The sequence below is a fragment of the Gopherus evgoodei genome, chromosome 20 (assembly GCF_007399415.2).
Source record: "Gopherus evgoodei ecotype Sinaloan lineage chromosome 20, rGopEvg1_v1.p, whole genome shotgun sequence".
In the NCBI taxonomy this organism is placed as follows: Eukaryota; Metazoa; Chordata; order Testudines; family Testudinidae; genus Gopherus; species Gopherus evgoodei.
Window position 1 is genome coordinate 14,896,503 of NC_044341.1, and position 26,568 is coordinate 14,923,070.

Consider the following 26,568-nt stretch of genomic DNA (forward strand, 5'->3'; position numbering starts at 1 on the left):
AAGAAGAAACCAATGTCAGATTACTAAAGATAGCTACAGCACTTGACCCAAGGTTTAAAAATCTGAAGTGCCTTCCAAAATCTGAGAGGGACGAGGTGTGGAGCATGCTTTCAGAAGTCTAAAAAGAGCAACACTCTGATGCAGAAACTACAGAACCCGAACCACCAAAAAAGAAAATCAATCTTCTGCTGGTGGCATCTGACTCAGATGATGAAAATGAACATGTGTCAGTCTGCACTGCTCTGGATCATTATTGAGCAGAACCCATCATCAGCATGGACATATGTCCTCTGAAATGGTGGTCGAAGCATGAAGGTACATATGAATCTTTACTGCATCTGGCACATAAATATCTTGCCATGTGAATGCCTGTTCTCACTTTCAGGTGACATTGTAAACAAGAAGCAGGCAACATTGTCTCCTGCTAATGTAAACAAGCTTATTTGTCTTAGTGATTAGCTGAACAAGAAGTAGGACTGAGTGGACTTGTAGGCTCTGACGTTTTACATTGTTTTATTTTTGAATGCAGGTTTTTTGTACAGAATTCTATATTTGTAAGTTCAACTTTCATAATAAAGAGATTGCACTACAGTACTTGTATTAGATGAATTGAAAAATACTATTTCTTTTGTTTTTTATAGTGCAAATATTAGCAATCCAAAATAAATACAAAGTGAGTGCTGTATACTTTCTATTCTGTGTTGTAACTAAAATCAATATATTTGAAAATATAGAAAACATCCAAAATATTTAAATAAATGGTATTCTCTTATTGTAAACAGCACGATTAATTGTGCAGTTAATTGCGATTAATTTTTTTAATCACTTGACAGCCCTAATTTTCAGGATTTTCTCTGAAATCAGCAGAGCTAGACACTTCCCTTTTTAGGCATGAAATCTGAGATTTTCCTGCAGTCTCTTGATTCCAGAAGCTGGAGCTTTAAGAAACTAACCAGATGTTGTGAGCCTTGTGATAAAACCAGAAGAGCTGGCAACACTGCAGCTTCTGGCTGTGCCTCAGGGGTCAGTGGGGCACCATGGCCGTTTACCAGAGGCAAGAAGCAGCCAGCTCTCACTGCCAGCCAGCTGACAGAATGTATTTCTCCCACCAGTGCTGAATTCATTAAGTGCAGAATATTTTGCCCCCACGCCCCATGAAATGTCCTTTCAGATTGGCACTCACCTACGCTGAAAAGGGACACACTAATTCAAATAAAGATGTGGATAAAATTAAAGAAGAAAATAGTCAATTGAGATCCTACCTACCAGCCTCTGGTCAGTTTCACCCTGTCTTAAACACAGATACCTGATGCATTGCTAGCTACTCAGTCCACCATCTGCATTGCCAAGCCATGGCACCAGGGGTTCAGAACAGAACAGCTGACATAACTCTACGGATGGACGGCAGGAGTCCAGTCAGGATGTTGCCGAATAAAGCTGTTCCTTAGACGGAATCTTCTCCCCATCCTCCATGACAATACAGGTTTTCCACCGTGGTCCTTGCTCTCATTGGAGTTACAGGTACTGGTGAGATTTGAACATTAGACAGCAGGTGGAGCCATTGCACCTCTGTTGGTCCCTCAGTCTGAGCAGAAGTGTGTGTGTGTGTGTGTGTGTGTGTGTGTGTGTGTGTGTGTGTTTCTCTGGTGTTGCAGCACGTCCTTGAAAACTCTGCAACTGCCCAGAAGGAAAATAAAAGGAAACCAAGATGAACCCAGGCGTTAGCTCTGTGCCGTCCTCGCCTTTGGCGCCTTTAGTTGTTGCTTTCGGGACAGTTCGCAATCGTTCGGGGCATCCAGCCACCTCGCATTCCCACAAAGATCCAGGAGGGGGGCGGATTCCAGGGCGTAAGAGAGTTACCCAGATCTAAGGGAACAAACCAAAGGCACAGAGTTAGGATGGGGTCTGGGATTGGCACTGACCCACAAAGCGATTCGTTATCTACGTAGGGCCCAAGGTGGGCTCTGTGCTTGCCAGACAGAAGGAGACAGTGTTCCTAATCAGAGCAGCTTAAGGGCTCAGTGGGCATGTGGCTTTGTCCTCCTCACCCTCACTTGCCGTGAGATGCCCCACCCCAGTTATTTATACCTGAAGGCCCTGACAGGTGTTGGGGGCCCCGTGGTTCTGGGTGCTGCACAGACACAGCATAAGAGACAGTCCCTGCCCCAGAGCACTCCCGGACTGAGCAGACCCAGCAGGCAAAGGCCAGAGGGGAGGGACGAGGATTATCCACACTCTACAGAGGGGGAATTGAAGCGGAGAGATTCAGGGACAGGAGTCCTTGACAGAGGTGGTCACTGAACCCAGCTCACTGGTCTCACCACAAGGCGTCCCCCGTTCCTGGGGTGCTGACGCCCTCGAAATGTAAGAGAGACTCTCAGTTTTCATCCCCAATCCATTTCCAGCCCTTTTCCTCGGGGGCATGGTGGGGGGCGGGGAGAGCTGGAGTTTGTGACTGGCCACTGCCTCTCCATGCTGCTCATCCTTGCAGCCGCTGGGACAAACAGGGTTCCCCATCCCCTGATCACAGCACAGGGGAGGCTACAATCTCCCTCGCTTCCTGGTGGCTGCCTACTGCTGAGTCGACCCCTCTGCTAACCAGCCAGTGCAGCTCAAGAGCCAAAGCTTTGCAGGGGAGAGGCAGCTCCCCGCAGCAGATTGGGGCCTGCTCGTCTACACTGAACAGCTGGGCTGGCATAGCTCTGTCAGTGAGGAGTGTGACAAAATCACACTGGCCAGAGCTGCGCCCATGCCACCAAAAAACCCCATGCAGATGCTGCTGTGTCAGCAACCGGCCTTGTGCCGGTGGAGCTTCTTTTGTGTGGTCTGAGCTCTGGGGCGACCGCACTCTGGTGACTGTATAAGCCGCATCCCCATGGGGAGGGTTTGCCAGCCTAGCCCTGTGTCGGTATGACTAGACACCGAACCTTCTGCAGTGTAGACAAGACCAAAAAGCTCCTGACTCAGAACCAGGAAACGGAGCCTTTCTGGGAGCTTAGAGAAGTCACTTTCCACGCCTGTTTCCCCCACCTGATGGTGAAAGATGGTTACTTCGCTGTATTGTAACTGTTCTTTGAGATGTGGGTGCAGCTATGCCCCATGCCCGGGGCACCAAAGCTGGAGACTTGCCTAGCAGTACTCCAGGGGGCAGCTCTCACTCCTCGTCCTGCAGTCCATCCCAGGGCTGCATAAGGGGGATGCTGCCCGACCTCCCTCAGTTCCTTCACATCGAAATCCCCAGCTGGAGACTCTTAACGCAGAGGGGTCCAAGGTGGGTCAGGGAACATGTCTGCACCCACATCTCGAAGAACCACCATTACGATACAGACCCATAACTGCCTTTTCTCCTTCGAGTGGTTGCAGACGGGTGTTCCACTCAGGCGACTCATCGGCAGTTCCAGCAGGGGTGGGCTCGGAGTGGATCTGTGGAGTGAGTGCCTAACTGCCTTCCAAAGTTTGCATCCGATCTCGAGGCCGTGTCGACAGCATCATGTCTAGCAAAAGTACGCAGAGAAGCCCTGCAGATATCGCTAATAAATGCAGCCAATGTCACCTTAGCGCTCACTGAATGAACTCGCAATGACTGCAGAGGTGGGCGGCATTTGAGCTACTTCATAAGCCGAGGTAATGCAGCAGTTACCCACTGGAAATACTCTGCATGGAGACTTGTTGTCCCTTAATCTGCAGAGTAGGACATTGGCTCTCAACTTTTACAGATGACTGCACCCCTTTTAGTGGCCTGATTTGTCTGGCCTACCCTCAAGTATCATCTCTCCTAAAAGCTACTTGCTAACAAAATGAGACATAAAAATAAAAACGTCATAGCACACTGTTGCTGAAAAATTGCGGACTTACTCATTTTTACCAGATAATTATAAAATAAATCAGTTTCAATATAAATATTATACTTACCTTGCAGTATATCATACATAGAGCAGTATAAAGCCATTGTCTGAAGGAAGTTTTAGTTTGTACTGACTTTTTATGTAGACTGTTGTAAAACTAGGCAACTCTCTAGCTGAGTTTATGGACTCACTGGAAGGCCTCTGCATACCCCCAGGGGTCCACATACCTCTGGTTGTGAACCACTGGCAAAGGAGATAAAAAGGTGAGGTGATGAATGAAACAGCTTAGTCCTTTCTAAATAAAATGCCAAGCACTGCCTGACATCTAAGTTATGTAGACACTTCTCTTCTGCACTTGAATGTGATTTGGGAAAAAAAATAGAGGTAAGTAAATAACCTGATTACTGTGAAACTAAGATATGACTTTGGACTAAAATTTCGGGTGTGATCTTAAAACCACCTTGTTCTTGAAGAATTGAATGTGTGGAGGATCTGCCACTAAGGCCTGCAACTCACTAACTCTTCCTGCGGCTGTTATAGCCACAAGGAAGGCCATCTTTTGAGAGAGGCACGCCCATGAACAAGCTGCTATCAGCTGGGACAATGGACCCATCAGCACTGCCAGGATCGTGTTAAGGTCCCGCAATGGGACCGTTTCTTTCATCAGTGGAAAAAGGGTGAGGTCCTGTCTTTTATTGGACCGACTTCTGTTGGGGAGAGAGACAAGCTTTCAAATTTACGCACAGCTCTTCTTCAAGTCACTCTGTGTAAACTCAAAAGCTTCTCTCTCTCTCCAACAGAAGTTAGTCCAACAAAAGATATTTCTTCACCCACCTTGTCTTTCTAATATCCCGGGACCAACACCGCTACATCAACACTGCAAACAGCTGGTGGAAAAAGACTGCTAATACCTTTAAAACATGCTCACCACCATAGGGTTTGAGAATTCCTTGCATGGGAGGATGGAAAGCCAAGAGCGCCTCCAAGTGAAACTTCAGGGATCTTGGACTGAGGCCTGACGATTTCAAATGCAGCATCTACTTCAAAAGGTCCTGAATCCGCGGTAATATAGGCTGGATTTGCTTGGACAAATGAGACCACCTGCCCACAAATAGCTGGGGCATAGATACGACAATGACAACAGATTGCCTAGCCGCATTTGACTAAAAGTAGGTTCAGAAGGCTTCCTCCTCCGTGATGTGTACCTGCCTCGCAGTGTAGGACGGCTGACAGAAATATAGCTGAGGACGACGTTGCTGCTGTTGTTGCTGTTGGTTCCCAGAATGCCATCTCTTTGCAGCCTGGATATCAATTCTCGATGAGCACAGAGCGACTCGGGAACCTTTGAAAGAGTGTCATGGCTCATCAATTTTCTCTGAGGGTAAGAGGTGACCATCAAACAAGTCCTCTATGCTTTGCTGGGTCTCAGGCAATACACCAGAGTTTTGTAACCATGACATTCTTCACATCATTACAGCCAAGGCCACGAACCTGGATGAAGAATCCACCATAGCCAGGCCGGATATCTTGGCCACTAAATAACATTCCATAATGAAGGATTTGAACCCCTTCCTGGAGGATTCTGGCAACTTGTCCACAACTTTGTATATAGTGTCCCAGTTCACAAAATCGTATTTTGATAACAGACCCTGCTGGTTTTCAATGCCCATCGGCAAGGAGGAAGTCAAGTAGACCTTTCTCCGCATCAGATCTAGCTTTTTGGACTCTTCTTCCTTAGCACAGATTTATATCCGCCCTGTTTCACTCAATCATTTGCTGCTGTCACAACCAGGGAATTTGGAGCTGGGTGGGTGAAAAAGGATTCAAAGCCTTGCATTGGCACATAACTTCTCGTCTTATGACTGCAATAAAGTGTACAAAGTTCTTTAAACAACTGTGATTCAAAAGCCGGTCCCTGATCTGTCAGCATGTTCACTGGGTACCACACAGCTTTACAGAATGTGTCCAGAAGACCTGAGCCGTAGTCTCCACTGACAAATCCTCCACAGGAATTGCCACCACAAATGTTGTGTAATGATCAATCATGACAAGCACACAGGTAATTCCAATTTTAAATGATCTAACATCACCATTGCTATCAGTAGCATGCAAGGCGGTTCTATCAAAACTACCAGCTTTGTTTTTCAAGTTACATATTTCATATTTCTGACACCACTGTACAATGTCCTCCTTCATCCTAATCCAATAGAACCTCTTTCTCAAGTTCGGTTCTGTCTCTTTATCTCCAAAATGTCCAAACGCATTGTGATAAGCTTCTAATACCATCCTTACACTCTGTTTGGGCAAGACAATCTGTATCGTCTCCTCCTTAGAGTTAGAATCTATAACCTTCCCTACCAATCTCCCATTCTCTTGGAGATATTTTTGTTGTCTCTGCAGTTTCACTATCTTAGCTAGTAACTTTTCCCAGCAATCACCATCAGCACTCAATCTTCTCTTAGATGCCTTCTTAATTCTTGTGTTACCAGACTCCATAACTGAATCTCCTTCTGTAGATCTTGCTGTATGTCAAGACCTATCTCTTCATTCCCAACCACAGGATTAGCAATAAACCTGTACCTCTCGACAGGAACATTCAGAAACAGAGGCATTTCCAAATCCTTCTTTTCATCTGAGTCTTCATTTATAATAGCCTTTGGTGGCAGCCTAGACAATACATCTGCATTCACATTAATACTGGACAGTCAGTATTTGATGGCGAAGTTATAATTGACCAGACAAGAAGCCCACAGTTGTTCCAATGCCCCTAATTTGCCAGTTTGCAAATATGTCGATGAGTTGTTATCTGTAAACATTTCAAATGAGCTTGCTGTAAAATAATGCGGAAACTTTCCCATTACTGCCCAGGCTAATTCCGAGAATTCCAATCTGAGTGAACCGCATTTCTCATCATTTCTTTGAGATCCCTTTAAGCTCCAGCTTGTGTTAGCAGTCGCTCACTCCCTACCATCTTGCTCCTGAGCAAGGGGGGGCTCCCTATCGTTTACTGCTGGCATCTATATACACTAGTCTAGATGGTAGTTTATAAACTGGATATGCCAGGATGGGGCTAAGGATGGAGAGATTTCGATTCTTCAAATGTTGCTTGGCACTCTGCTCTCCATTTTACCTGGGCAGCTTTAGAAATGTTCTTATCTCCAATGTTTCTTATCAATCCAGGTAATGGTAGAGAAACTTTAGCTAAGTCCTTAATAAATCAACAATATTCATCAACAAATCATTAAGAACTACCAGATGTCTTGTACCGTGGCAGGTATTGGCCACTCCTCTGTCATTCTCTGTTTCGCTGTATCAGGAGCGACCCCTGCCACAGACACTGTGTCCCCCAAATGGTTCACATTTTCTTTTAGGAAATGATGTTTCGAAGGTTTTACTTTTAATCCATCCTGTGTGAGTCTATCAAACACCACATCCAAGTGTTGCAAACGTCCCTCAAAGGATTTTGAATACACAGTGATGTCATAGAGACACAGTAAAATGGTATCAAAGTTCTCAGAGTCTTGACAATGCTCCACCCATCTCTGCAAAGTCTCTGGAACACGACAGAGTCCTTCTTGTAAATTCATGAAGTCCCATGGGTGTCACAAAGGTGGTTTTGTCTTGATCTTCTGGTGCCACTGGAACTGGCCAGTATCCACTTGCTAAACTGATAGTAAAGAAGAAATTTGCTGACTTTCATGCCACTAAGGAATCTTCCGTTCTAGATATAGGTGTCCTTATGGATGACCTGATTCAATTTTCAGTACAGTGTAATCTATGCAAAAGCACATGCATCCGACGAAGTGGGTATTCACCCATGAAGGTTCATGCTCCAAAACGTCTGTTAGTCTATAAGGTGCCACAGGACTCTTTGCTGCTTTCACAAAAGCACAGTTTCCCCTCTTTTGTTAGAACTAGCACAATGGGCACAACCCATGGATGATGACGCTCTTTTATTACATTAGCTTCCAACATCTCTTTTATCATTTCCTTCACCAGCCGATACAGAGCTAGAGCAACTGGTTGAAATCAGCCCTAACTGGAGGATTTCCTCCTGTGGGCACAGTGTGCTGTATCTGGGTGGCCAACCCAAAATCCAAAAGATGTTGCAAGGAAGCTATTCCATGTTCCTTCATCATTTGCACTAATCTTTCTACCTGCTCCGCAGATGCTGAAGGCATTCCCAAGTCTACTTCCTTCGTCCATACATATGGATCTATCTCACCATCCTGGATCACTGTCTGCAGATGTCCCACTTCCCCAAACTGTTCATCGCGTACTAAATTGTCTTCCCAACCTATGCGTACCAGACGCCCAGCCACCTGATTTCTATATAGTGTCACAGGTCTGACCACACAATTCGGTATCCTAATTGGTACTAATCCTTTTTCCATTGCCACTGTTGTAGGATCTCCCTTCTTTACCCCACCAAGGTTCCAGTAAAGCAATAAAACCAACTTTTGTTTTACAAATTAGGAAGGTTTCCACATTTGGGTGCAGCTCGATGGGATTCAGATTTGCTGTTCTCACTTTCCCAAACTCGTCTTATTGACTGGCAAAGTTTTCATATCTTTCTTATACTGCACGTCGAATCATATTCTGCTGGACCTTCTTGTTATGACTGGGGAGCTGCTGCTCTGATCCTAATACTTGAAACAACTCCTCATAACTGTTGCAGTAGGCTCATACCTATGACTACTGGCGGTAAATAATCACTGTTGACATTGCTAATGAAAATACCCTGATCTGGATATTTAGAAGTTCCAATCTGAGCTTCAGCTTCCATTTAGCTTGCACATGAGATACCCAAACCACTTCCTGCTACCAATTTCACCCTGTTCTTGGTAGTCAACAACCCCTCTTGAGTCCAATGTTTCCTAAAATGCCAGTTCTGCAAGGTGGTGACTTGAGACCTGGTATTTAGCAAGGCCCACATTTCTATCCAATTAATCTTAACCAACAGCGTTGGGCACCTTCCCACAGCAGTAGTTTGCCCTTTAATGTCATTCGGGTCTGTCCTCTGTCTCCCTGATATCTGACCCCCAGTCCAAGACACTTTGTGATTAAAGCCTCAGCATTAGTATTCTCAGACATGCATCGCCTTTCCACATGTTCCACCTCACTGCATCTTCTGCAAATAGGATTGCCATCATGATCAAACTAACCAGTTGTCGTATGCCCTGTGTTCCTGCTCCTTGTGACCCACTGGATGACAAACTCTGGCTTAAACTAACAATGTAACTATTACTAGGGTGACCAGGTGTCCAGTTTTTGACTGGAACGCTCGGTTGAAATAGGATGCTGGCGGCTCCAGTAAGCACTTCTGACCGGGCTTTTAAAAGTCCGGTTTGCAGTGCTACAGAGCTAAGGCAGGCTAGTGCCTACCTGTTCTGGCTCTGCACTGTGCCCTGGAAACATCCAGCAGGTCCGGCTCCTAGGTGGGGGGGGGGGGCACAGGACTTTGCATGCTGTCCTTGCTCCAAGTACCAGCTCTGCACTCACATTGGCTGGGAACCATGGCCAATGGGAACTGTGAGGGTGGTGCATGCGGGTGAGGGCAGCACGCAGAACTGCCTGCTGTGCCTCCACCTAGGAGCTTGACCTACTGGCTCCTTCCAGGGTGCAGCGAGGAGTTAGGACAGACAGGAAGTCTGCCTTAGCCCCACTGTGCCACTGACCAGGAGCTGCCCGAGGTAAGCCTGCACTCCAACCCCGAGCCCCAACCCCCTGCTACAGTCCTGAGTCCCCCCATCCATAGCCCCCTACTGCATCCCAAACACCTCATTCCCTGCCCCATCCCAGATCCTGCACCCCCAGATGGAGCCCTCAGCCCCCCTGCACTCCAACCCCCTTCCCCATCGCATCAGTGTGGCTGGTGAGGGAAGGTGCAGGACACTCACATCTTTAAGAACACAAGACTGTTCAGAAAGCTGCAAGAAGGGCCATTCTTCCCAGACCGATAGATTACCATTGGTGATACTGATATGCCAGTCGTGATTCTGGAGCCATACACTGGCCACCTTGACAGCACCAAGGGAATATTCAACTACTGGCTTAGCAGATGCAGAATTGCAGTTGAATGTGCTCTTGGTAGATTGATGGGACGCTGGCGGTGTTCACTCACTTTTTTGGATCTCCATGAGAAAAACATCCCATGCCTGTTGTGTCCTGAATAATATCTATGAGGCAAATGGGGAAAAACTACCGCCAAGGTTGAGGTGGAGCAGATGTCTCTGACTTTGAAAGCCAGACACCAGGGTCATTAGGAGAGCTCAAGGTGGAGCTATTCAGGTGAGGAAACAGTATGTTAATGGTCAGCCACAGGAGCATTCTCTGCTGGAGTTTCTCTGGGAGCTTTGGGTACTGCTAAGAATTGTGTAGGGCTTGCTATACATTTATAAATATGACTGGGTATTTTCCCAAAGCTATGAATTCTGTGGTGCTTGGTGTGGATTTACAAGTGCCATTTGCTTTGACAATCATTATGTATTTGGCAATATTTGTTATGAAATAATAAAGATAATTTGATTCTCCAAAAATAGAACATTATTGAGTGAGGGAAAACAGCATGGAAAATCAATGTGCACAAAAAACCCAGAGGCAATGTTATACAAATTTTTAACAAGGTTAATGGGGTGAACATTTAAAACTAGAAGGCAGTAAACATTTATGTCCGTCTGAGTAACAAATGTAGGCCGTTGTGGCTACACAGCTGTGGTTCTTGCAGGTCACTGTATGTGAAGCTGTGTTTTTCCTAGCTGTCTCCCAGCACTGAGTGGTAGGAGTAAGGTTGTGCCCTACTATGCCATCGTTGGGGAGTGTAGGGAGAAGTATGTGACCATGGAGTTCTCCAAGGACTGCAAAGGGTGGGGAGTCCAGGATTTTTGGATCGGTAGGTCAACCAGGGTCTGCAGCATTTAGGTTTGCTGCCTGAGAAGACCCATTATGTCCTGGTGCATCTCCTTCTCCTTTTCCAGCTGGGAGTCCTGGACCTTTCTCCTGTCCTTTCTACTTTTTTCCAGGCTGCTGATCATATGGGCCCTCCAACCTCATGGTGTGATGTAGCACTGGCTTGCAGGATCTCACAGAACATGTCACAAATCCTCTTCTTTCTCCTCTCAGAGTCAAGCGTTCTGAGGGCATGGAGTGAGCACCACCAGCAGCTGCTGATTAAAATCGACAGATGTACCTCTGAATATACAGCCACAAGGATAATGGAAAGATAAGTCTCAAAACTCCCTTCCCTTATTCCCATAAACACTTTGAACAGGAAAAGCTTATTGATGCTTCAGGGCATCTTGGCACAGCCTCACAGTCCAGGCCCAGCTATGGTGAGTACAGCCTGCCCAAGACGATAGGAGAAGAGGAAAAGGATTTTCTATTGCATGAAGATATGAAATTTCAGTCCCTATTTCATGGGATGAGCATGGGCCAATGGCACTGATCACTGGCACTGTTTTCCACACATGGTGGGGATTCCAGCTGATGTCTCACTCCTGAGGACCACGGCTGCTGCTGGTGTCCCAAAGCCGACTGGGCCCCTATGCCACTAGCCTGTTTATGGCAATGAAACCAGTCAAACTCATCTCAGAGTGGTGCAGGAAAGTGTCCTACTGCAGAGGAAGAAACAGGGCAGCCATCCCTAGAAACCTTCGGGAGGGGATTGCAGAGTGCCTCCAGGGGAGCTCCATCGAGATCTCTCAGGAGGATAAAAGGGTCATACATAAACCAACTGCTTTGCCTGCCCCCCATATCCGCCTTTCCCAAGAGTGGAATGAAAAGCAGATGTTAACTCTCCCTCTGTTTGCTGTATCTCCAGCCTTTCTCATATGGGTAAAACACTGGTTCGGTTGGCTGCCATCTTTACATTTAAAGATTGCAAGGGAAAATGCATGCACACTCTTACCTGAGACCCCCCACTCCCCTTCAGCAGGCTCGTCTGCGTTTGCCTGCTCAGACTGGCTGGACTGTGGTGGAGTCTCAAACAGGTTCTGGCTTGCAGCATGGCTGGAGATCCCCACCTCATCTCCCCATCCTTGCTCCTCATTGTTCACTCCAGAGATCTCTGCTTCGGGCTCCTCTGCAGTGGTCTGGTGGGGTCTCTGCCAAGTACGGCATGCGGTTCATTGTAAGAGCACTAGGTCTGTGGCTCAGGACCAGATCAATTGCTGGCCTTCTCAACTTTGGAGTAGGCCTGCCACAGCTCCTTCGCTTTCACGTGGCACTGCTGCTGGTCCCTGTCGTACCCCTTCTCCTGCATTCCCCGAGCAATCTGCTCATAGAAGTCCATGTTTCTATGGCTGGTTCATTGCTGGGCCTGCTCAGCCTCTTCCCACAGGCCCAGGAGAGCCAACATCTCCTGTCTGCTCCAGTGTGTCTGGACCTTATAACCAGTGTGCTCGGTCGGACAGTTGCACACAACAAGAGAGAGCTGCTAAGTGCGCGTGCCAAGGTGGGAATCAGGAAAAAGGCATTTCAAAAATACGTGGGGTGTTTTAAGTGGGGGGAATGGCTTCTTGTCTCTGGGACCCCTGGGCAGAGGAGTTTAAAACTGTGACCAGAGCAGTCATTTTGCAGGGATGGTCTAGATAATACTTAGTCCTGCCTTGAGTGCAGGGGACTGGACAAAATGACCTCTCGAGGTCCCTTCCAGTCCTCTGATTCTATGATTGTGGGACAGCTGCTGGAGGACTGTTAGGATTGACACAGTCATGCAGTGTCTACACTCGTACTGTGCCAAGCTCAGTAGTTGACCGTGCCATTCAGGGGTGGTTTTACTCTGCTGGTGGAATGGGGCATTTACATCAGCCAGAGACAAATCTGAACAGGGACACGTGCGTGAACAGGTCGACACAAGGCGACCTACGTCGCCCTAACTCTGGAGTGTAGACCAGGCCTAAGTAGAAACGATTCTCCTACGAAAGGTGATGTGCAGTGTTGGGGAATCATATGGGGAAAGCAGCTTCCTAGAGGAGAGAGAAGTTCATCAAAGCGGAGCTTGCCACAGCCAGCAGGTTTGTCTTTTTCGCACCCCCCCAACTTATTTAAAATGCTCTGGCTGCTGAACAACTTTCTTGGCTCTGTTTTTTATTGCTGTTTCACCTGTCTGGAAACAGGAACTGCAGGCACTTTGATAAATGGATGGAAGGGTCAGCTCGCTGTCTCACTCTCGCTCTGTAAGTGCCTCTGGGTCTGACCACGAAATGTTGTTTTGTGACTTCTTACAGCACAACTCCACCATAAATCACAGCAGCTATCCCAATACTGCCTGCAGCAACGGGGCAATGGACGTGTGTGTGAGCTGGAGACAAAGACTTCTGCTATGTGACACATGGAGACAAAGACACATACACACACACACACACCCTGAGACACACATGCACCCTCATCCCACATATCCACAATACACCCACAGGCCCATCGCAGGGAGTCACATAGAAACAGGCGCACACAGACATCCAGGGACACATGCACAACTTCCTCTTAGTTACATACTGTGGCAAATTGCTGGTACTGTTATGCTGGGTCTCACGCTTTCTCTTCTTTGGGGAAGGTTCAGGGCCCCATTGCTTGCCTCTGAACCGGTATTTTAATTACCCCACTAGTGTCCTTGAGGAGGGGAGTGGAGAGGGAGGGACCTGGGCCTGCCCACTTCTCCAGGTCCCAACCCAGGGGCCCTGAGGTTTGTGGTGAACCTCTTGAACTAGCGGTTCCTTCCCCATGGCTACTTCCCTCTCCTGCCCTTCAGCTTGTGTGTGTGTCTCTGTGTGGTGTCTCTGTGTCACTGTGTGTGTGTGTGTGTGTGTGGTGTATCTGAATCACTGTGTGTGTTATCTTTGTCACTGTGTGTGTGTGGTGTATCTATGTTGTGTGTGTGTGTGTCTCTGTGTAGTGCATCTGTGTCATTGTGTGTGTGTGTGTCTCTGTGTGGTGTATCTGTGTCACTGTGTGTGTGGGGGGTGTATCTGAATCACTGTGTGTGTTATCTTTGTCACTGTGTGTGTGTGGTGTATCTATGTCATTGTGTGTGTGTGTGTGTGTCTGTGTAGTGTATCTGTGTCACTGTGTGTGTGTCTCTGTGTGGTGTATCTGTGTCATTGTGTGTGTGTGTGTGTGTGTGTGTGTGTGTGTGTGTGTGTGTGAGTCTCAGTGTATGTCAGCCTGTCTCTCGGTCACAGTGTGTGTCCATGTCTCAGGGTACGTCTGTACAGCAAAAGCTGTGCGTGGCCTCGCCTGTTGGCGCTTGCTTGGTGTGGGGCACACTGGGTAGGCAATCAAAGATCTGTGGCCCGAGTCTCAGAGCCCAGGTCAATTGACAAGGCTCGAGCTGTGGGGCTAAACGGTGCAGTGTAAACGCTCAGGCTCGAGCTGCCACCTGGGCTCTGAGACCCACCCCCCCTGCAGAGCCTGGCTCCAGCCTGAGATTGAATATCCACATTGCAGTTATACGGCCCTGCAGCCCGAACCCCGGGAGCCCCCGTCAGCCGACCCAGGCCAGCCGCAGCTGTTCTGTGGGTCTCTTATTGCCATGCAGATATACCCAAGAGCAGGGAGGTGTGCAGCTTGGGCTAGCAAGGGGAACACGTACCAGGCTCTGTGCTGGGCTTGCAGTGCTGCCTTCCGTGCTAGCGTTCCCCGCGCAGGCCGCATTCAGGCTAGCGCAGCCAGGCCAGCCTGTGCCCAGCACGGGGGCCACCACGCTGCGTTGAAGGCAATACCTCGCCCCCTGCTCAGTGGCACCAGCCCCTCCTCTCCACTAGCACAGCGCTTCCCCGTCCTCCCTCGGGCGGGGGCTCAGCGTGTAGAGCAGGGGATCCTTACGGGCTGAACGTGTCAATGAGTTTAGTGTGTGGCGCTCTTTGAATATCAGGCCCGCATGAGCTTAGCTGGTGTGCGCCCGTGTGTAGCAGGGTCTGACTGCCCAGTGGGGAAGCAGGTTGAGTGCTTGTGCAGCACCCCAAGGAGACCCTGCGTTCCTGGCTCACACCCCGCTGCCTGCTGGGGCTCAGGAACATGTGCAGTGGGGCGGCTGCTGCGGACCCGGGAGGGGCAGGACCACCAGAGAGCAAGGATTGTGCTTGGCAGCCTGTGGGCTCGCTAGGAGCCGCCCGGGGTAGGCACAGTGGCTCATTTCCCATCAGGTCAGGAGAGTGCCCTGGCGTAAGCCGCCACGGGGAACGGCCTGTGGATGGAGCGGGAGAAAGAAAGACAGGCCATGGCAAAAGGGCAAATGCAGCTTCTCTAAGGCTCCATGTGGAAGTGCTCCCACACTCCTGCCTTTAATCCAATTACGGCTAATTGGTAACTACATAAGAAGCTTTAATTTCACAGGCTATTAAGGTAGCCTCTGTTTGCCTGCAGGATCTCCCCAGATTCATTTTGCCTTAATAATCCATGGGGACCCCATTTACCAGACCTGCTTGGTGGAAAGTGAATTAAGTGAGGCTTGTAACTTTCATGTGTTGCATCTGGAGGGAGCTGAGATGTTCTCATTAAAAAGACAGGCGCTTCACCACCCAGCCCCCTCTCCCCCCGCACTTCCCTCTGTGCTGTTGGAAGCACGTCAGAGAGCCAGACGGTAGCAGCTGCTGCAGGGTTTCTAGGCGATGAGGGTAGAGCACTTCAAATAGCAGGGCCACAAGCCCCCAGCCTCTCTCCAGGCTGTATGTTTTGCAAGACCCTATAGCCGTGAACTGACCCGCTCGCCCAGTACAGCTGGCTCTGTCTGGGGTATTCCACACTGCGCTTAGCGAGCCAGCAAGGAGGTGAAATCTGACCTTCGGCAACCTCACCGAAGGCTCGTAAATGGATGAGTGGGGACAGCATTCCCTCTAGGAACAGAACCTGCTCCAGAATGCATATGCTGCCTCCAGCATTTGGGGTTCTCAAACCTCACGCTTCAGGGCATCAGCGTAGCCCCTGGAGGAGTCAGGAAAGATTCCCCACCAGGCCTCCAGGTGCAGCATTGTAAAACAGGCAAGGTGCATTTATGAGGCCTGGAGAATAGAGCCAAGGGGGCGTCAGCTCCCTTTGAAGCATTGGGGTATGACTGTAGTATGGCAGAGAGCCTGGACTGCTGGCCTGATCTGCACAGCACGAAGAGGGATGTTGGACTGGATGTGCAGGGGTTTGGGGTGGTGCAGAGGCCCAGGAGAATAGCCTACCCCTGGCAAAAGCCACACCCCCTGCCTCAGCTCCTCTGGACAGCAGCACCGCCTCCTCTGTGACTGGCCTTTCCCCAGCTGCCAGCCGGGGTGATGTGCATTAGGAAAGATGTGGACAAACTGGAGAGAGTCCAGAGGAGAGCAACAAAACTGATACAAGATTTAGAAAACCCGACCTGCGAGGAAGGATTAAAAAAAACGGGCATGTTTAGTGTGGAGAAAAGAAGACTGAAGGAGAACCTGATAAGTCTTCAAATAGGTTAAGGGCTGCTATAAAGAGGATGGGGATCAATTGTTCAGATAGCGCATGAAGTCATGGGCTTTAATCTGCAGCCAGGGAGATTTAGGTTAGGTCATAGGGAAAGCGTTTAGCTGTAAGGAGAGGGAAGCTCTGGAACAGCCTGCCAAGGGAGATCGTGGAATTGCCGTCATGGGAGATTTTTAAGACCAGGCTGGACAAACCCCTGTCAGGGAGGGTCTGGGTTTACTTGGCCATGTATCAGCACAGGGGGTTGGACTAGGTGAGTTCTCGAAGTCCCTTCCAGCCCCCCATTTCTGTGAGTCTGTGATTTCCTTGCACAACGCCACGTGGGATGTACAGGTCTTCGTGGATCCTCTAATGGCTGGGCCATATAAGTGGTTTACGAGCCTGTTGATGCTTCCAGGTAACAGCGCTATCCTGTAGCTCCAGCAAGAAGAGTTTCTGCCTTTAGCTCTAAAGGTCACAAGTCCAGTTCCCACTATTGATCCAGGTAGGGCTGGACTAACAGCCTGCACTAGCCCAGTAGCTCAGAGCACCCAGGCCAGATGTCACTTAGTGGTAGTTCAGAGACCAACCCAGAGGCAGAAGGTGTTTGTGTGCTGATCACTGCGTCCTAGCAGCTCTGTGCTTTGAGCTCATGCTTTGAAGGTGCCACTTGAAACACCCCTTGCCTGCTTTCCTGCTTTGATGCTTTGTCACTCTGGGTGCAGCAAGGATGGGCAAGGACATCGGCTGGCGTGCAGTGAAAGAAGAACCCTCCAGCACTCTGCCTTGAGCAATCTGTCTCAGTAAAGGCCCTTCCCAGAGACCAAAAGCAGAATTAAACTGCTCCCCTCACCAGGCGCTCAGATTTATGGAGATTCTGGTTACACTGCACTGTCTGCTAACCAGATTATAAATGGGAACTAACAATTTTATTATAGCATAACTTTCCTCTGCATTACAGTCCTCACCACCCACCCGCACATCGTTAATGCAAATCCAGAGCCACTCAGACTGAACTGAGAAGGCCCCAGTGTGCTTTAGTTTATTCTTGGCTGTATACGTATGTCGCACATTTACAGCATGTATCATTTTACGCACAGCTCTAGATCTGTTCCCAGTGCTCTCTAGTGCTGCTGTACCTGGGAGAGAGCATAGTTCAGTGGTTACAGTAGGGGATGGGGAGTCAAGACTCCTGAGTTTCAGACCTGGCTCCATCCTTGACTCATTGGGCAAGTCACAGCCCTTCTCTTGCCTCAGTTTCCCCCTCTGTGAACTAAGGGTCATGATAGTTCTTCAGCTCGCAGGATGGTCTGTGGTGCTGTGGCCCATAGCCTGCAATAGCTCTGTGAGTGTAGTGTTCATCTACACCCATGGGAATCCTGCCTGGGAACTGAGGGCAGGATCTACAGTAGGGGCTGTAGTGGGAAGAGAGCCTGAGACATAAGCCCTTGGCCTGAGGTCTGAGCTAAATGAGTCAAAACCTTGCTGATATAAAGCAAAGTTAAGTTGTAAGCAAGAGACAGGCCCTGCTCATAGAATTTGGCAAGCATAGGGCTGATACTGTAAAAACACATATTCCTAAGAGGTGCTAGGCACAAACCACTCGCACAAGCACATTCCAGAAGGGTGGTATCGGAACACCCCGATAAACACATTCCCCAGGGATAACAGGAACATGCTGACCCAGCTTAAGGAGAAGGTCAGGATGACAGCATGATGAATAGAGATGTTTTGATCAAACCTAGAGGTACAAGGCAATGGGTGGTGCCCTAATAGGTCAGAAGGTGGCACCCTGATATGTCAAGAGTGATACGTCACTTGTTTGTATGGTGTATAAAAATGGATCTCAGAGGGAGAGTCTTTGCCCAGCTGAGGGCACAGTGGAAAGTCCCGCCACTGACTGAGCTGCGTCCATTGTCATGGGCATCCACGTGCTACTGAAACTGTAGACATTGATCTGGGGAGCCAGGACCGTGCTTTGCTGACAATTAACCTGGCCAGGCGCCTTCGCATCTTAACAGATCTTATGGTCATTGGGCGGTTTGCTCGAGATCTGCTGTGCCAGCTGTTTGCGCAGAGCTGGGACAACCTGCAGGGAGAACACACATGCAGCCGAACATCTTACGGCAGGGGCCTATGACCCAGGGTGGGCACCTGGTAAAGGAGAACCGTGGCCGATGATATCAGCTCATTGCAGGGTATACTGGACAGAACACGAATGTCCGGCATTAGGAATGAGCTGGTTTTAGGAAGGGATTTCCTGCTTCATTTGCTGGCTCTTCAGGGTCAGGAAGAAACTCTCCTATGGCAAATCACCCCACAGCTGCTCACTGTTGGGAGGGACGCAGGTCTGATTCAGCATGGCCCTTCCTACGCTCCTGGGCATGGCTTGGCGCTGATGGACCTGGCACATTTCAGGAGCCTCACAGATCCACAGTGCCCTTAGGAAACAGCAGTGCACAATCACACACAGAAGGTAGAGGCAGGTGTATGTGACGGTCCTGTGCATGCCTGGGACTGGAAGTACATAGGACCAGAGTCTGGAAAACACCAGCAGTTGAAGGGTTAAACCTATTCCAGCCAGTGCTTCTGGGGTTGATTTTTATTTTGTAAAGTTTCTGGCCCAGCTTCTGCCCTGAGAGACCGCGGCGGAAACCCGGAGGAACTCTGTGCACTGCAGTGGAGCTGCTCCGCTTTCCCAGCGGTGTTGCCGAGAACAGAAATTGGCTCTTGTTTCTAATCAGAAATGATGGAAGGGCCCCTGCAGAGCCCTCGCTGTGTCACTGAGTGTTTCAGGACATAGTCGGGAGATGGTTTAAGGCTAATTCATATCATGTGGTGGACGCCTTGTAAACTCCATGGATTTTCTCAGCATGGCATTGTTCGCAGGCTGCTCTGATCAATCGTGTTTGCTAACGAAGTGCTCGGCTGGTGTTTAAAAGCATGGGCTTGTGGTTAAGGCACAGGACTTGGCCTCCGGACACCAGTTTCTGTTGCCAGCTGTGCGTCACCGACTTCATATGCGATCTCAGGCATCTCTGTGATCGCTTCCCCACCTGTAAAATAATAATCCCTCACTCATCTATAGTGCTTTGCCCCAGGAGATCTCAAAGCTCTTTACAAAGGTTGTCAGAATCACTATCCCTGTATTGCAGATAGGGAAACTGAGGCACAGAGCCAGGCCGTGACTTGCCCAAGCTCACCTAGCAGGACAGTGGCAGTGATTGGAATAAAACCCAGGTTTCCTGAGTACCAAGCCGGTGTTCAACCCACTAGGTCACACTGCCTTCCCATAACAGAAGGCTCCGGTGACTGGCCTTTGTCACAGGCATGCTGGGAGCCTTCACGAGTTTAGAACAGGGTGGAGTGTTCTGCCCAGACTGGTGCCCTTTGGCAGGGCTGGCCTGGGTGCAGAGGAGGAAGGGTCAAGTTGCCATGGCAGCGTTGAGGCAGAGGCAGTCTGATTCAGCTCACTGTGTGCTTCTCAAGGAGCTTCTTTCCACACCGTCCTCAGTGCTAATGGGGTTGTGTCTGGCTGGGCTACCCCAGGCTGCAGTGGTGGGTGAGCGGTGCGCTGTGCGGCACCTATCCCGGGGGTGGGCTTTCCTGGGAGAGATGGCGACGAACGTCTCTCAGCCCGACCAGCCAGAGTAGGTCTATCTGGATGAAATGAGCTCAAACCAACATTGCTGTCGGGATGATGGAAGTTCGACATGCCTTGCTGTAAATAATACAAGGAGTAATTATGTCTCAGGAAATTAATGTGCTGGGTGATCAGAGCACGCGGTGGCTGTGGGCATGCAAAGCCCAGCTGCACCACAGCACAGTCCCTTGCTGGTGAGTCAGTCCCAGACCTGGTTGGGACATGTTCAGGCAGTTGTTTGATGATGCACCTGGATGAATGTCACAGTACAGCCTGGCTACTCTCAGATTCTGCCTCAGGCCAGGCTGTGATGGCTTTAAAAAGACAATGTGTCTAACTGGGACAGGAGAGCGTCCCAATGACAGGGCACGTGTGTCTACTCTATTCAGGTTCTTATACTGCCCTCTACTCCATCGTATCAGAGGGGCTTAGGCCATTCGTAGGTAGTAGCTTGTACTTAGGCTGTAGGGCATCATTGGAATGAGTTTGGGGGTCTCAGTCTGGACTCGGGTGAACGGTTATCAGCATCATAAAGCAATCACTGCCTTCATGAGGATGGGTAGCCTGTACTCAAGAAAGGCCTGGCCGCCCAGGGCTGGAATAGCTGGGAGATGCTGCGTTGGCAGAGCTGCGGAGGGAGCCCAGAGCTGGAGTGGCAAAGGAGGCTGTTTGGGAACTGGGGGTCTAAACATCTCCCTGCCCTGCTCCTGCTCTTCTCTCCCTTCTGGACTCACTAACAATATCCCAGAACGCACTGGTCCATGACCTCCCTGACTGCAAAAGTCTCTTGACAGCCTGTGCAAGCGTCCGGCCCTGGGACGGTGCCAGCAAACCAGCCAGGGGCAGGGAGAAAAACGATGAAAAGGTGACAGGACCCTGAGTCCGATGCTGGCTGGCCGGCCAGCCCGGGGAATGGGGAGTCAGCCCCCAAATCTGGGTTTCCCTCGGCTCTCATCACAGCTCCCCTTTAAGAGTCCTAGGCTTGGTCTCCACCTAAAATGTAGGTCGGCCGAGGTACATTGTTCAGGGCTGTGACAAATGTCCCACTCCGTGTGACGTAGGTAGGTTGACCTAACCCCCACTAGAGATGCCACAAGGTCAAGGGAGGAATTCTTCCGTATGCCTTCTCGAGAGGGTGGGTTACTGCAGCTATGGAAACCTCCCTTTCGTCGCTGTGCTACGCGTCTACAAGGCAGCGACGTAGTTGCAGCGCTGTGGTTTGTTGTGTGGGACACAGCCTCCTCTGCAAAGGTGGGTGTTTAAATTCCATACACATCGACTGCCTCCGTAATGCACTCAGCCATCCCGTCCACGAGTGCAGAGTCCAGGCCAGGGGAGACCCTGTGCGGTGACACGTGGCAGCAAAGGTTGGGAGCCAGAGAGAACCACAGCGTCTGGCTGTGTCCAGCAGCCTCAAGAAACAATCCTCTTTAGAATCACTAATGCCAAGTCCAGTCTGTGCTAAAACACTAGGGACACTTCAGCTCTCACACACACGTGTGCTCTCACAGGCATTTGCACACACATCTGGGGCTTTGTGCTTCCAGGGGCAGGCCAGACAGCCGTGTTTAGAAACTGGGTCCTGATCACTTAAGAAAGAATCAGACAATGGCACCAGGGCTCCAATGGCTCTCTGGTATTGGACTGAAGTGAGGTATAACGCAGCGAGTCAGCAGGCAGGCAGAGACGCAGCTGGGGAGCTGGGAGGGACGCATGTTCCAGATGAGGTATATCTAGCAGAGGCACTGCTGTCAAATCCTGCAGCCCTGAAATAATTACTGTTATTAATACAGGGCTGGTGGCAAAGATGCGTCTGTTCTGACCAGGCGCGTGCACGGTCTGCTCCCAAGTTATGAAACTAATAAAAAATACTTAGTTTGAAAAAGCAACTTGCCAGATGTCAGAAGCGTCAACAGGGGGTGTGAGTCACGGGTCTAAGCCTCACGTGTAGGCTACCTGCTCCCCTAGAATCACAGGGTGAGCTCCCACCAAGGCCAATTCAGCCTCACTGCTGAGAGAGGAGCTGAATTCTCGAGACACCCTGGGTGTTTACCGGCCCGAGGAACCTCAGGACAGGTGATGGGTGGCTCTGCGTTAAAAAGCTCTCTGGCAGTTCTTGGGGAAGTGGAGGAGGTTGACAATCCTTGGCCAAAATTTGCACTGATGCCACTCTCCCACCAGCTGCCCGTTCCATCCCTATGAAGTCCTGGCTGGCGTTTAAGGGGGCCCTACCTGGTGACAGAGGGTTGTGTTCAGGAAGAGAAACCGCACTCAGAAAAACTATGGGACACAGAACAGATGAATTCACAATGTTGCCTGTTTTTCAAAGCCCATCGGTCCCAGCTTCCCAGTGAGCTACGAACCCACTTCTCAGCACCAGTCCAGTGGGTTTGTAGCTCACTCACATTCCTTTGGTCAAAAGGGGCCTGGTTCTGAAGAAAGGAGTAAGCTGGTAAGGGCAAGTCAGTCTCCAAGGGCAAGTACTACAGAGCGGCAGGCCTAGTGAGCCAGCCGTCCAGGGATTCGGTTATTACGGCCTGGCATTTTGCTTGCAAGCTTTTGGTTTTGTTCAACATGGACCCATTAACGTGTGAGAAGTAAATCTACTCCCAGGGCAAATCGCAAGAGGCTGTGTTTGTCTGAGGTGCATTTTGAGAAAACCTTTCATGAGGCTGGGGTTTGTTTGTTTGGGGGGGGCTGAGGCAGAATCCCAGCGAGCCCGCCTGGGTGAGAGGGGCTAGAAATCTGGGCGAGTGTTAGTGCAGATGAAGCATGTGTCAGTACCAGGGCCGGTCACTGCTGATTGAGATAAACAACAGTTTTGGACAGGCGAGAAAGGCAGGCTTGTCTTGTAAGCCGTGGAGTGGGTCAGTTCCCTGCTGTGCCACAGGGTTCCTGCGTGACTGCGTGCAAGTCAGTGAATCTCTGCAGGCCTGATTCACCCTCTTTGTGCATCGAGGCTGGTGAGATCCCACCCTTGCTCAGACATAGCCCCCACAGAGCCACAGCCCTGGATGCAGGGGGAGCTTGGGCAGAACAGAAGCAGGGAGCGGGTGGCCTGGAAGAGGGAGGTAGCAGGAGCAGCCCTGTAAAGGGCTACAGAGACCTCAGTACTGCCAGTGCCAGGGCTAGGGCCCTCAGCTGCCTCTGAACAGGGCAGGCACAGATGCCAGTCCAGGGATGAATCCTGCCCCCGGTGCCTCCATTCTCCATCCATCCAATGGACATAATAAGAACATAAGAATGGCTATTCTGGGTCAGACCAGTGGTATCCTGTCTTCCAGCAGTGGCCTATGCCAGATGCTTCAGATGGAATGAAAACAACAGAGCGATTGTTGAGAGATCCATTCTATCATCCAGTCCCAGCTTCCAGCAGTCAGAGGCTCAGGGACACCTGGACTGTGTTTCCCTATCTCCCGGGGCACCAGGAGGCTAAAGCCATTAGTGCTCAGATATGTCACTGATGGGGGGACCTCAAAAGACAGGAAAAGCAGAGGAATCCTGGAACCACCAGATGAGCAGCGAGTCCTTAGCCTAAACCCCCGCAGGTGTTTGCTCTCCCTAGGCCGTGCCATTGTGACTTGGAGTGCACAAAGCCAGCAGCGTGACTGGAAAATGCCTCATGCTTGACGCTCTTCCCAAGCGACGCAGTGCAGCCAGCGCAGCGGATCTAAGCCTCCATCTAACTCCTATCAGCTTTCCCACACTCTGGGCAGCTCCTGCATCAACAGCAATGGCCAGCGCCACTCACAACAACGTGCAATTTGATTTCATTGTGGCTTCAAAAGACAGATTAGAACTGATGAGCCAAAGCTTTGCATTTACAGGGGGAGATGTGTCTGAAATTAACCAAGGGCCCTGCGGCCTGGGGCTGCTGGAAATGTAAGGAAATCAAGTGTGTGGAGCTCATTTTTCTGTAGGCCTTGCTGTGGTGGACACCACATGACCACGTAACTGGTTAGGACATGGTGCTCATGCGACCTCTAACCTTAAAGAAAAGGAGGAAGGGATTTAAGCGAGTCCACAGAGAGCTGAAGCAGGATCACACACAGCCACTGCTTCTCTAGTACGAGGAGCAGGGTAACACGCAGGGATCCCCATTCCCAGTCATGGGAGAGGGCTCTGGGCGTGTGCGCTGGGTGGGCTGTACAACCAAGGTCCTGGTTACTACAGATCCCATGGCACTTTGCTCAAGCATAAGGATGTTCTGTTTAAACCCTGGTGTCCTGGTTCAAACCCTATCAGGACATAAAGTCCTGCCCAGTGCTAACCTTTAGCAATGCACAAACATTCATGAATTCTCACTTGCCCTGCTGTGAGGAAGGTATTAGCTACCTGCCCTTTTCGGACAAAGGAGGAAACCGAGGGACAGAGAAGTGACATGACATGCCTGAGGTCACACTAGTCAGTGCCAGAGCTAGGATCAGTGCTCAGGCAGCCTAGCTTAGCTAGTTAAGCAGAGGGCTGGGTGTCAGGAGAACTGGTTTCTAGCTCCAGCTCTGACTTGTTTTATAAGTAAGTCACTTAATCTCTGTGTGCCTCAGTTTCCCCATCCGAAATATGGTGATAATATTTAGCTACCCCACAGGGCTTGTGTGTGAGACTTAATTCATTAATCTTTCTCATGTGTTTTGGGCTTCAAAGATGGAAGATGCTAAAGAAAGGCAAAGAGTTATTATTGGCAGTGTGACGTTGCACTCCATATGATTTTATCAAAATATGCTAATAAGTGTGAATATAATGTAACTGGAATATGCTTCATGCAGATATCATTACAAAGCTTATAACTGACTGAGTGTGGTCATCCTACTTGTATCTAAAACTATCATACCACTCTTGTATCTAAAACTAGAAATATGAAATATAACTCTGAGGTCCTATTGTAATTATGCCAAGTGTGGGCCATTAATGGAGGTTTGGAATCTTGATTGCTTCCATCAGCTAGGATAATTGACAGTAAATGGCTCTGTTTACTTGCAAACTTTCCTGTGAGTCAGGCTGAGAGGAATGAAGGCTTGGGGGGGGGGGGTCTCACAGGACATGTGACCATGTCACCTGGTACTGGAATCCATCTTAAACCTGGGGCTTTTCCATTCAGAAGGAGGGGTAGGGACACAAAGAGACAAAAGATTCCTGCCTTGTGCCAAAGCTACATAAGGGGGTGGAACAGAACAAAGGGGACTGCAGTCATGAGAAATCCCCTAGCTACCACCTGAGCTGGAACAAGGACTGCACCAGTGGAAAGGATTGGGCCCAGACTAGAAAGAGGCTAGCCTGTCGAAGACACTTATTGGGACATCTCAGAGGGTGAGATTTACCTGCATTTAGTTTCCTATTGTATTAGGCTTAGACTTTTTCTGTCTGTTATTACTTGGAACCACTTAAATCCTACTTTTTGTATTTAATAAAATGACTTTTTACTTATTAATTAATCAATCCAGAGTATGTATTAATACCTGGGGGGGGGAACAGTTGTGCATATCTCTCTATCAGTGTTATAGAGGGTGAACAATTTATGAGTTTGAGCTTTATACAGGGTAAAACGGATTTATTTGGGGTTTGGACCCCATTGGGAGCCGGGTATCTGAGTGCCGGAGACAGGAGCACTTCTTAAGCTGTTTTCAGTTAAGCCTGCAGCTTGTGTGGGACGTGGTTCAGACTTGGATCTGTGTCTGTAGCAGGCAAGTGTGTCTGGCTCAACAAAGCAGGGTTCTGGAGTCCCAAGCTGGCAGGGAAAACAGGCTCAGAGGTAGTCCCAGCACATCAGGTAGCAGTCCCAAGGGGGTTTCTGTGATCCAGCGTGTCACAGGCAGGTCTTGCCTACTCCTGGGCTCAACCCACCAGACCTCATGGCCTACCTAGAATCCTGCCCCCTTCTCCCCTCAGTTCAACTGCAAATAGTATTCTTCTTGTTCACTTTATGCCCTACACTGTTGGGTTGCTGTGTGCTGTACATAGCTGCCATCTTCCACCCCAGAGGTAGCTACATTTCATTGGAAGGCAAAATGCTTTCCATATGTATTACCTAGTTTGTGCCATGCAATACAAAAATAAATGCATTCCCTGCTCCAAAGAACTTACAAGCAAAAGGACAGACATACAGAAGCCAAGACAGACTGGCAAATGCTTCCCCATGGTTACTGGAAACTCACTTTGTGCCAGCATGATGGATGCATACAGCATGCTGGAGAGTTCATGCAGTTTGGGATCCTTCAGGATGAAAGGCGCAGTGTAAATACGCTTTTTTAATCCTACCATCTCAGGCCATTAAAGTGACAGGCTGTGTGAGCTGCTACAGTTCCATGTCACATAACGATCTACACAGCCCCCCTGACATGGGTGAAACGGTAGGTTCTGCAAATCCTCTTGAGCTGCCTCATTTCCAGGTTCAGAACAGATCAAAGTCTTTGAGGGTTTGAGTCTGGTTTCAGTGACACCGGCGTAAATCAGGAGCAGCTCCACAGAGGTCAGTGGAGTGGTGTGGTGTAAGCCTGGTGTAAGGGGGAAAGAATCAGGCCCAAGGCCAGAAGGGCTAAGAGGAAGCACGAAGCTAAGCTTGATGGCACTCAGAGTCGGCCCAGAGCACCCAGAGGTCGGACAGCTAGGCTTGAGGCTAAGGCTTGGGCCTGTCCATACAAGAGAAGGGGACTCAATCCCCAGCTCTTCCTT

General features: G+C 49.5%; 1 protein-coding gene across 1 annotated transcript in view; it reads right to left on the minus strand.

Moving 5' to 3' along the window:
* Positions 1-774: 774 nt before the first annotated feature.
* Positions 775-26,568, minus strand: part of NKAIN1 (sodium/potassium transporting ATPase interacting 1) — a 234,648-nt gene continuing 208,854 nt past the window's right edge. Inside the window, exon 7 of the mRNA XM_030538934.1 lies at positions 775-1,866. Coding sequence (XP_030394794.1) covers positions 1,857-1,866 — 10 coding nt within the window. The 3' untranslated portion in view covers positions 775-1,856. The remainder of the gene's footprint in view (positions 1,867-26,568) is intronic.